This window comes from Hyperolius riggenbachi, chromosome 7 (genome assembly GCF_040937935.1).
Source record: "Hyperolius riggenbachi isolate aHypRig1 chromosome 7, aHypRig1.pri, whole genome shotgun sequence".
NCBI lineage: Eukaryota > Metazoa > Chordata > Amphibia > Anura > Hyperoliidae > Hyperolius > Hyperolius riggenbachi.
This window is the reverse complement of record NC_090652.1, coordinates 283,287,197-283,299,307: the sequence shown is the minus strand read 5'-3', so window position 1 is coordinate 283,299,307 and position 12,111 is coordinate 283,287,197. Positions and strand designations below refer to the sequence as shown.

Here is a 12,111-nt window from a genome sequence, read left to right as displayed (position 1 = left end):
TGTGCATCTCCACCTGCCTGCAGTGGTCGTTTGCCCTTCTGCAACCCGCCCTTGTGAGTATTATTTCAACACCATTTAATGTATTCATCAATCTCTGTGACGTACTGCAGCATCTGGGCTCCCGTTGTCTCTGTGTTTCTTTCCATAGGGTGCATATTATACTCAACCTCATTCTGAGAGCTGCATCCATTAAGGGCGTGCTCAATAGGCCATCCTCCTGTGTTGAGGAGTCTTGCCCAAGGACTCCTTATTGAATAGGTACTGGCTGGCTAATAGGTACAGGCAAGATTCGACCCTGGTCTCCTTGGTCTATATTATAGCAGTCGTGTATGCAGGGCCGGCGCTACCATAGAGGCAAAGGAGGCAGCTGCCCCAGGGCCCCAGAGCTTGTAGGGGCCCCCAGTGGCCACAAGAGGAAAAAAAATGTTTCAAATCGGCCTTATAGTTTTTGAGAAAATCAATTTTAAAGTTTGAAAGGAAAAAAATACACATTTAAAAACCAGCCGACTTTAATGGTTGATAGCAAATCCACCTTAAATGCTAGAAACTAGAGATGGGACGACGAATCCGGCGAATCCACGAATCCCTCGAATATTGGGAAATATTCGAGATTCGTGGATTCGAATCCCGACGCCATTTTCCACTTTACGAATCCGCCAAATCCCGACGCTGCATCGCCACGCATCCGCCGCTCGCACTCGTCCTCCTCCGACCCGCGCCTCCTCCGACCGCCCCGCGCCTCCTCCGCCCGGCCGCCCGCATACTTTGTATCAACTCACCCGTCCAGTGGAGCGCAGACAGAGCGGCAGACCTCTCGCTGACTTCCTGGTTCCCTCTAGTGACGGCTTTTACAATGACGTCATCAGTAAAAGCCGGTCCAGCCACTAGAGGGAACCGAGAAGTAAGGACGAGGTCTGCCGCTCTGTCTGCGCTCCACTGGACATGTGAGTTGACTTGATACTTATGCAGGGGTGAGCGAGGAGGCACGGGGGACGGAGGAGGCCATGGGGGTGAGCGGAGGAGGCACGGGGTGGGGGGAGCGACACCTACCTACCTACCTACCACTTTACCTACCTACCTGCCACTATACCTACCTAAAGGCCCCCTATACGTACCTACCTACCTACCGGGCACTATACCTACCTACCTACAGGCCCCTATACCTACCTAAAGGCCCCCTATACTACCTACCTACCACTATACCTACCTACCTACAGGCCCCTATACCTACCTAAAGGCCCCCTATATGTACCTACCTACCTAAAGGCCCCTATACCTACCTAAAGGCCTCTATACCTACCTACCTAAAGGCCCCCTATACGTGCCTACCTACCTAAAGGCCCCTATACCTACCTACCTAAAGGCCCCTATACCTACCTACCCACATACCTACCTATACTTAAGGCCTTATACCCTGCTACCTATACTGAAGGTCCCTTTAACTACCTACCTACCTACAGGACACTATACCTACCTACCTACCGGCCACTATACCTACCTACCTACCTACAGGCCACTATACCTACCTAAAGGCCCCCTATACGTACCTACCTACCTACCTAAAGGCCCCTATACCTACCTACCTACCTAAAGGCCCCTATACTTACCTACCTACCTACCTACCTAAAGGCCCCTATACCTACCTACAGGCCTCTATACCTACCTACCTACTTAAAGGCCCCCTATACGTGCCTACCTACCTAAAGGCCCCTATACCTACCTACCTAAAGGCCCCTATACCTACCTACCTACATACCTACCTATACTTAAGGCCCTATACCCTGCTACATATACTGAAGGTCCCTTTAACTACCTACCTACCTACAGGACACTATACCTACCTACCGGCCACTATACTTACCTACCTACCTACAGGCCACTATACCTACCTAAAGGCCCCCTATACGTACCTACCTACCTACCTAAAGGCCCCTATACCTACCTACCTAAAGGCCCCTATACCTACCTACCTACATACCTACCTATACTTAAGGCCCTATACCCTGCTACCTATACTGAAGGTCCCTTTACCTACCTAAAGGCCCCTATACCTACCTACATACCTACCTATACTTAAGGCCTCTATATACCCTGTTACCTATACTGAAGGCCCTATACCCTGCTACCTATACTGAAGGTCCCTTTACCTACCTAAAGGCCGCTATACCTACCTACATACCTACCTATACTTAAGGCCTCTATATACCCTGCTACCTATACTGAAGGCCCATATACCCTGCTACCTATACTGAAGGCCCCTATACCCTGCTACCTATACTGAAGGCCTATATACCCTGCTACCTATACTGAAGGCCCATATACCCTGCTACCTATACTGAAGGCCCATATACCCTGCTACCTATACTGAAGGCCCATATACCCTGCTACCTATACTGAAGGCCCATATACCCTGCTACCTATACTGAAGGCCCATATACCCTGCTACCTATACTGAAGGCACATATACCTTGCTACCTATACTGAAGGCCTATATACCCTGCTACCTATACTGAAGGCACATATACCCTGCTATCTATACTGAAGGCCCCTATACCCTGCTACCTATACTGAAGGCCCATATACCCTGCTACCTATACTGAAGGCCCATATACCCTGCTACCTATACTGAAGGCACATATACCCTGCTACCTATACTGAAGGCACATATACCCTGCTACCTATACTGAAGGCCTATATACCCTGCTACCTATACTGAAGGCCCATATACCTTTCTACCTATACTGAAGGCCCATATACCTTGCTACCTATACTGAAAGCTACCAATATTGAAGGCACCCATACCTAGCTAGCTATACTGAAGGCACCTTTACCTCGCTACCTATACTGCGGGCAACTATACCACGGATCGCACAATTCGTATGTGCAGGATTCGTTAGATTCGGGATTCGAAAGGTTCGAGATATTCGAGAACCTTTTTAGATTCGGATCCGGATTCGGATTCGAAGAAATTGTGGATTCGTCCCATCCCTACTAGAAACCCTACATTTGGAGGATATGTTAAAGAGATCATTAGGAATAAGAGGAAAAAACAATTTTTCAAAAAGACAGTATAGTTTTTGAGAAAATTGATTTTAAAGTGTTGAAGGAAAAAAGTATACTTTTAAATGCGGTAAATGTCACTTTTAGTAGCAAACCTAACGGTAGTGTAATTTTACATGCATCAAACGAAAGCGCAATAAATTTCCTGACGGGGTTTCCAGGGGGTCCATACACAGCCACAGTGCTTTGGCCAGGGATCGCTATACAGCCGCAATATGGCTGTATGAAGATCCCTGGCTTTTTTTCCTATTTTCCCCAAAAAAAAATTTATGTTTAGAGTGTGGGAATTTTTTTTTTTTAATTATGTGGCGTCCCCCCTCCTGAAACTTTTTAACCCCTTGTCCCCATGCAGGCTGGGATAGCCAGAATGTGGAGCTCCGACCGATTGGGACTTCACACCCTGACTATACCAGCTGCAAAAAAGGTCCCCTAATGCCGATTTTTGTTCCGGGGTATATGTTGGGGGGCCCCCCAGGTTTATTTTGCCCTGGGGCCCCATTGTTGCTTAAACCGGCCCTGCGTGTATGCACCTGGCTCTGAAGTTTAAAGGATACATGAGGCAAAACTCACTTTCTTCCAGCCTGTAGAAGTCTATCAAGTCCCACGTCAAAGTGCCACTTTGCTCCAGGCTGCCACTGTAGGCTGCTGGTAGCAGATCCATGGCCCATAGAGTCGCATTGAATCTAATGGTCCAATAATGCATTTAGATCAATTTCCAATAGATTTCATTCTAAAATCTATTGGAAATCTGTTCCTAGTGTGTGGCACACATCAGATAGATTCCTGTCAGATTCGACTTGACAGGCATCTGATAGAAATCTATCTGATAGTCAAATCTGCTGCAAATCTATAAGTGTATGGCCAACCTTAGGCTCTAGTGGGAACCACTTGGAGAGGATGCAAAACCCTTCTGGTAAAAGCGACATCGTCTGTTTATGATTATCTTGTCTTTGCGCATAGAAAGCAAACGGCATGACTCATCAGGAGGAGGATAGTAGGGGGAGTTAAAAGAGAGTCTGACCAAAGTTGCATAATGTGGTTGAATTTCAGCTGGTTTAGGAAGAGGAAGACTTTTACAGGGTAAAAAAAAAAACTGCAACAGTAAATTTAGTGAACACAACTTTTTCAGGAAAATATAATGGATACATATATTTGCCTCCAGCACAGGGTCTCTTTAAAGTGGTTTTTGAATGAGGTTTGTAATCCCCAAATTTAGATACTTAACTCCGGAGGTGGAAGCGTCTGGGTCCTCCAGAAGCGTTTGCCATTCTCCCCCACCAGGCTATTCCAACGCAGAGACCCTCGAAGATCACAGTTGCAAGACCACACTGTGTCTGTACAGTAGCATGAACCTGCTCGGGGGGGGGAGAGCCCAGCCCAGCCCAGCTCAGCCCAACAGATGCTGTGTGTAGTAGCATGGACCCAATCAAGGCTCAAATTTTACGCGTACCCTCGTATGCATCATCACGTAGAGGATGTGAGGTCAGAGAAAGGGCGGAAGTACCACAAGGGTACTACCGCTGAACCGCCCGCTGCCCGGCCTCAACGCGTCTCTTAGTCGATCGGACTCCTCCTCACTCATCTCATCACCACAGCCAGCCAGCCACCACTAGGTACTATTAACTTTACGCAAACTTTTTTTTACGGGGAAGCGGGCAGAGGGGGGAGCGCTAGCGGAGGGGGTGGGGGGAATTTCCGACCCCCCCCCCGCGCGCGATCGGGGCATGCTCCCCCCTTATGCCTGCGACCCCATAGGGGGGCCGTATTCAGGCGAACAGGGCCCTGTTCGGCGGGCATTGAGTAGTTCGGGCGAAACCCGAACTAAAAAGGCCGAACACCATTAGGTGTTCGGCCGAACTCGAACATCACCCGAACAGGGTGATGTTCTGCAGAACCCGAACAGTGGCGAACACTGTTCGCCCAACACTAGCAAGTACCCCTTTGGGACACTTTTTTTTCGTTTCCGCTGAAGCCAGAGAGGGTCTGTGCAACTGAGCAAGGGCTTGTCGATGCTCTTTCGGGGGACACAGCTCTAAAATGGCACGGTGTAGGAGGATGAGTGGAGCTTCTGGAGGACCTAGAGACTTTCTGCTCTCGAGGCGCCTACCACTTTGGGGAACTTTTTTCCCTACACGTTTACTTTTAACAATGATGGCAATAGATGCAGATTTTTAGTTCTGTTTTAGCCTGAACTTTAGCATTGAAGCAGTTAACTTTAAAGAGAATCTGAAGCCTTTCAAAATACCTCTTTTTATGCTGCAGGCTTCTTCATTATTATAACAAAAGCTTATTTGCCGTGGGGACATGGCAGTACAAGGTCTTAATCCCCACAAAATCCTCGGGGGAAGATTTGAGGCTCCTTCCAGGTAGAGGAAGAGCTTTAGGGCAGTAGCTGTGTCAATCTGCGCTGATCACCGCCTCTTCTCGCCTTTCACTGAGAGGGATGGGGAGAGGTGGAGATTGGCAGAGATTGACTGGACAGGAGGCAGAGCTACTGTGCACAGCTCTGCCTCCCCTGGGCAGCAAAATACACAACCCGAAAAGTTGTGGAATTTTGCCCTGGGATTTGGGGGTATAAAGCCCTCATTCTGCTGCATCCCCGCTGCAAATCAGCTTGGGTTATATTGATGAAGAAGCCTGCAGCATAAAAAGAGGTATTTTGAAAGGCTTCAGTCTCTCTTTAAGAGAAGATTTACCATCCATGCACAATACTTTCCTTAAAATCTATTTTCTTTTTGACAATAAAAGTCAATCTTCATCTGAGTTCCTGCAGTTTTGCGTCTCCGTCGCCATGCCTTCCGTTCCCCTCCGACATTCATTATTCTTCTCTCTTTCTGGTCAGTCATTGTAAATTTCTATTCCCCGCCACCTCACACTGCGTTGTTTGATCTGAATTCTGCATTATCGTCCCGTAATGTCAAAACATTGTGCGCGTCACCTGCTGGGCCGACGAGCTGTTTCCCAAATACAGTAGTGTGTGTTTACTGGGAATTAGCTCACTCCACGGCAGATGTAATTGCACATAATGATTTTTACTTCTTTTTTTTTTTTTCTCTTGCAGGTTGGTTGGCTGGTGGGGTCACGAGTTCAAATCCAGATTCGCCATGGAGAACAGTGAGTGGCGGTATTCTAACAAAACATCTATGGCTTTCCATGCTGAGATATCTGGATAACAATAATACAAATGTACAAAGGGCTCTTTATAAAAAGAGTTAAAATATAAATTCTATGGTACCTACAAACAAACATCTGAACATATGAACACTTTGAAGCCTGAGTTCAAACTGTTTTTTCTTCTTTTTTTTTTTAATATGCTTTTAATATGACATATTTTATTAATTAGGTTTCCTTAAAGGAAACCTGAAGCCAAAATAAACTTATGATATAATGAATTGTATGTGTAGTACAGCTTAAAAATAGAACAATAATAGCAAAAAAAAAAAAGCCTCGAATTGTTTTCCAGTACAGGAAGAGTTAAAAAAAAAACTTCAGTTATCTATGTAAAAAAGCCTTTCTGAGCTATTCAAACCCCTGGGTCGAAAAACTTTCCTGTTTTCTGAAGCACTTAAACAGCCAAGAAACAGGGAGAGACAGCTTGAAATAAGGTTTTACTGCAGGAAACGGGGAGTGAGGTTTACGCTGTGGTGCTTTCCTTCAGCAGCACAGCCTCACACATGCGCAAACACACCGAACATCCGCTGCCATCTTCCACCGCAGCATCTGGGGGTCTCCTTTAATAAGGAGACCCCCAGAGCTCCCCGTCGGGTTGCAACACTCCTTAGAAGCCCCCACGTAGCCCTGCCGAGCACCTCTGTCATTATACATACCACCGCTGATCACCCGTCGCCTCTCGCCACAAATTCTGTTGCATAATTACAGTGTATCTAACCATGTACAGTCCGCATAGGAGCCCAGGCAAAGCATCTTTGAATCTGCAGCCAGGGCTCCTCATTGGTCCGCTGTCTGAGCCATTTTATTGGTTCAGACAGCGGACCAATGCGGAGCCCCGGCTGCAGATTCAAAGATGCTTTGCCTGGGCTCCTGTGTTAGATACACTGTAATCATGCAATGGAATTTGCGGCGAGAGGCGTTAGGTGATCAGCGGTGTTATGTATAATGACAGGGGTGCCTGGCAGAGCAACTTGGTGTGCAGCAACTCGACGGGGAGCTTGGCGGGTCTCTACTTTTTGCAGGTCTAAGCTAACGCTTATGTCTTTGCGGAGGCATGCAAAGGGTAACTGGACACCGTGTTAAAAACTCACTTCGAAATTATATCCCCAAGCGAGTTATTTTCTTCCTGGGGAGGTCTAAAGTTTAACCATTTCTGCTCACGTCCAGGTGGCTGCTCTGCTGCGGTGCCGCGCTTCGGCACGCTCCCGCACTCGATCGAGGGCACGCCCCCGTGCTGTCCCCCGGTAGCCCTGGGATCAGTGAACGGGAACATGGTTCCCGATCACCAATCCATGTCCCCAGCAGAAAAAATGAAGCACTCTTACTAGAAGAGGGAGGAGGAGTAGTTTTAGGTACTAGGAGGAGGGATTAGTTTAGACATTAGGTGGAGGAGCTCGTTTTAGGCATTGGGCGGGCAGCAGTTAATTTTAGGCACTGGGAAGGGGAATCAGTTTTAGGTATTAGTTGTGCGGGGGTCAGTTTTAGGTTAGTCGACTCCTATCACAGGTAAAAATGGAGGTGTAATGATCGGTGTCAGCTCGCAGAGAGAATCTGATTATTGGTGATCTGCAGTATCACTAAGAATACAGATCTATACCTGATTATGGATGATCTGCAGAATCACCAATAATACAGATATAGTGCTAACCTCTGGACACCTCTAAATATATATATAGTGAGTGTTTGGTGTAACAGTATGACTTTGAGTAACCCACCTGAAGAGCAGGTGGCTCTAGGCAGTACAGGAAGTACTGCTATAGAGAGTACAGAAACCTTCCAGCAGCCTGAGACTCTCCACGGGGTGGAGTCAGGCTGAAGGTAGGAAGGACCAGAGAGTGAGTGACACCTGAAGGTGGATGTCACTGACTGATCTGGGAAACTATCTCTTAAGTGGAGGGAGATAGCTCTCGAGGTCGGGCAAGCCAGATCGGCAACATACAGACAGAAAAAGTACAAAGACAGAAGGCTTATTCGGTATCCAAGTAAGGCAGGGTTTGGTAACATGATATCAGATATGCGTGGTACCGAATCAGAAAGCAGAGGGATAGTCAGGAAAGCAACAGATCATAACAAATAACAAACAATGCCTAGTCTTGGGTGTGAAGTCCGTGGTCTCTACACCCTGGAACTAGTCTGATGTATAACAGAATGATAATACAGGTTCCCTAGTCTTGGGTGTGAGGTCCGTGGTCTCTACACCCTGGAACTAGTCTGAAGTATAACAGAATAATAGTACAAGTTCCCTAGTCTTGGGTGTGAGGTCCGTGGTCTCTACACCCTGGAACTAGTCTGAAGTATAACAGAATAATAACACAAGTAATCTGGCTCAGTGTGAATTCCCAGGTCCTCCTGGTTCAAACACACTGTTGGATCTGACTAAGGTCTGAGTGCTTCCACGTAGTGATCGCAACGGCAGACAATTTGAGAGTGGCCAGCAGTAACCATATACAGAGCAGTGCTCGCTGGCACCGCCCTAAAGGATCAACCAATGGTTACCAGCTCTGAGGTCAGCTGACCGGCCTGGTCAGCTGATTCCCCCTTGGCCATCATAAAAGTTCTGCCTTTCCGCGTGCGCGCGTGTATTCCTAAACCTATGTGAACTAACAGACTCAGCCACCCCAGCTGCACGCTGCTGCGTGCAAACCGCCGCGCTGGACGCGGAACCAGCCGCCTCACTATCAACACATGCGGCCTTGCTGCTAGTACACGAGGCGGCTTTTCCGCGTTTTCTCACAGGAGGCCTTTGTTTTTGCTCGAATATATACACTAAGGGCTCGATTCACAAAGCGGTGCTAACCCAGTTAGCATGCCTAAAAGACTTTAGGCATGATAACCATTGCACCATGCTGGTGAAAAGCCAGTTTAGGCGTGATAAGTTTAGGTGTGATAAGTTTAGGTGTGATAAGTTTAGGCATGCTAAGTTTAGATAAGTTTAGATCGCTTGCAAAGTCCCGCACGCAAAGCAGCGCCATTAAACTTTATACAAAGTGCACCAGTCTTTGCTAGCGTAAAACTTTTGATCAGCTGTGCACTGCGGTGCTAACGCAGTTGGCGCTTAAACTTAGCATGCCTAAACTTATCACACCTAAACTTATCATGCCTAAACTTATCACACCTAAACTTATCACACCTAAACTTATCATGCCTAAACTGAGTTTAGGCATGATAAAGGGCTTTTCACCAGGGTGCTAACTGTTAGCACCGCTTTGTGAATCGAGCCCTAGGTCTCTAGAAAACAATCTTCAGTAAACAGTATATTAAGATGTTACCTCATTATAATATAATTTTATGCATCTTCTCACCTAGAGCTGAAACTAAGCCAAGGAGTCGATGGGTTCCGTCTGTCTAACCCTCCTATTCTACTCGTGTGCTCCCTGCATGCAAGTTTAGAGGTAGGAATTTATTCAGGAAACAGTGAAATAATGAAGCAATTATAGAAATACAAAAAAAAATCCAAGAAATCTTTCTAGCATCCCCCCCCTCCATACCTATAGATGCATGGACCATAGTGCACACTCTGGACACTCTTTGATGTTTTCAGGAAGGTTTTTAAAATAATCTTTAATAAATTGTGTTAAAGAATTGAATCCTGTGTCAAATTCAAAAAACTAAACATGGCAGTTTGGAGACGAGTGCGAGTGGCAGCCACCAAGGGAGTGAAACAGTGGAAGGGAAGGGAAACGTTTTTCCACATTTTGTTAGGTATGTTACAATCTTATTCAAAATGGATTAATTTAATTTTTTTTCCTCAAAATTCTACACACAACACCACATAATAACAACGTGAAACAGGTTTACTTGATATTTTTGCAAATTTATTAACCCTCCTGGCGGTTTGCAAAAAAATCGCCAGGGGGCAGCAAATCTTTTTTAAAAATTTTTTTTTTTTTTTTTTCATGTAGCGAGACAAAGTCTCGCTACATGATAGCCGCTGCTCAGCGGCATCCCACCAGCCCCTCCGATCGCCGCCGGCGATCGGAGATCCGGAGATCCCGTTCAAAGAACGGGATCTCCCGGAGGGCTTCCCCCGTCGCCATGGCGACGGGGCGGGATGACGTCATCGACGTCAAGACGTCAAAGGGGATTCCGATCCACCCCATAGAGCTGCCTGGCACTGATTGGCCAGGCAGCGCACGGGGTCTGGGGGGGGGGGGGGCGGCTGTGGCGCGACGGATAGCGGTGGATCGGCGGGTAGCGGCGGCGATCGGGCACTGCACGCAGCTAGCAAAGTGCTAGCTGCGTGCAGCAAAAAAAAATTATGCAAATCGGCCCAGCGGGGCCTGAGCGGTGCCTTCCGGCGGCTTACCCCGAGCTCAGCTCGGGCTTACCGCCAGGAAGGTTAAAAACAAAAAAGTGAGAAAAGCTTATTTACGTAAGTATTCACAGCCTTTGCCATGATGCTCAAAATTGAGCTCATGTGGATTCTGTTTGTCCTGATCATCCCTGAGCTTAATTGAAGTCAACCTGTGGTAAATTCAGTTGACTGGACATGATCTGGAATGGGACACACTTGTCTATATAATGTCCCACAGTTGACAGTTCATGTCAGAGCACAAACCAAGCATAAAGTCAAGGAATTGTCTGTAGACCTCTGAGACAGTATTGTCTTGAGGTACAAACCTTGAGGGAGGGTTAAAGGTTGCTGCTTTGAAGGTCCCAATGAGCACAGTGGCCTTCATCATCTGTAAGTGGAAGAAGCTCAAAACCACCAGGACTCTTCCTAGAGCTGGCTGGCCATCTAAACTGAGCTATCGGAGGTGATCAAGAACTTTTGGGCGTCAAAAAAATTACTCTGAAGGGATACCTTAGCGCCGCTAAATTCCAAAAAGGGGGCGGGGAAGGAATGCGTAGCAGGCATTCCTCATGCCCACTGCTCCTCCTGTTTTATATATATATATATATATATATATATATATATATATATATATATATATATATATAAATATATATATATATATATATATATATATATATATATACTCTTGTTATTTTAGCTGGTTTACTTTGTTTTTATGCACTTGCACACACTGCCAGCTACAATCCTTGAATTAATCCAGGCGTACATGAAGTGTACCATAGTTGCTACTCTGTGTAGTTTATTAGTCATGTACAGAATGGGAATTTTTGATTGATCAGTTCTCCAAGGTCCAGCTAGAAAAACTGCAAAAATGAATGTTTAGAACTTCCTGTTCAGTTTTGGAAATTGATAGTAGCTGAAAATTAAAATTCAAATAGTATTCTTTTACAACAAAAATAAGGTTTCAATAAGTTTTCTTTTTTAATGTTTCTCTCTTTTTTTAATTGTGAAGACACAAATATCCCCGTCCTCCTCGCCCTCCCACGCACATAAATATCCCTTGCCGGCCATTGGCTCGTTGCTTCATCATACGTTCCTCAACACGGATGTATCGGCAGGCTCACGGCACAAATTCCAAGGACACGACACAGAACAAATTAACTTTCTCCACTCCAGAAGCTCAGTTTAAAATGCATTTAGAGTGAAGTCATTTATATCGTTCCTGAACACTGATTGTTTGTATAATTTTCTACATGGCAACTTAATGCTTCATCTGTAACAACAGAAGCTGTTAAGCCCGGAACCTGAAAGCTTTCTGCATGAATTTTAGCTGCTAAATTAGGCAAATTTGACCAGGGAATCCAAGTACGGCTTAGAAAATTCCTCACCGGGGGAGCATTTGCACAAAGTAGCTCACTGTAAAAAGGCTCTATAAAATTCATAATTTTTTTTCGGGAAGTTTTAGCTCATCGCGGTGAGGCTATGGGTTTTTTTCCCCCTCCGTTTATGAACTTATGTCACAACACGGCTGCTATGTGTCTCTGTCATTAAACCCTCGGCGGGGAGCCTCTGACAATGAGAGT

General features: G+C 46.2%; 1 protein-coding gene across 1 annotated transcript in view; it reads left to right on the top strand.

The window, feature by feature from the left end:
* The window catches only part of KYNU (kynureninase), a 137,067-nt gene that overhangs the window by 118,241 nt on the left and 6,715 nt on the right, over positions 1-12,111 (top strand). Inside the window, exons 11-12 of the mRNA XM_068247079.1 lie at positions 6,122-6,174; positions 9,538-9,623. Coding sequence (XP_068103180.1) covers positions 6,122-6,174; positions 9,538-9,623 — 139 coding nt within the window. The remainder of the gene's footprint in view (positions 1-6,121; positions 6,175-9,537; positions 9,624-12,111) is intronic.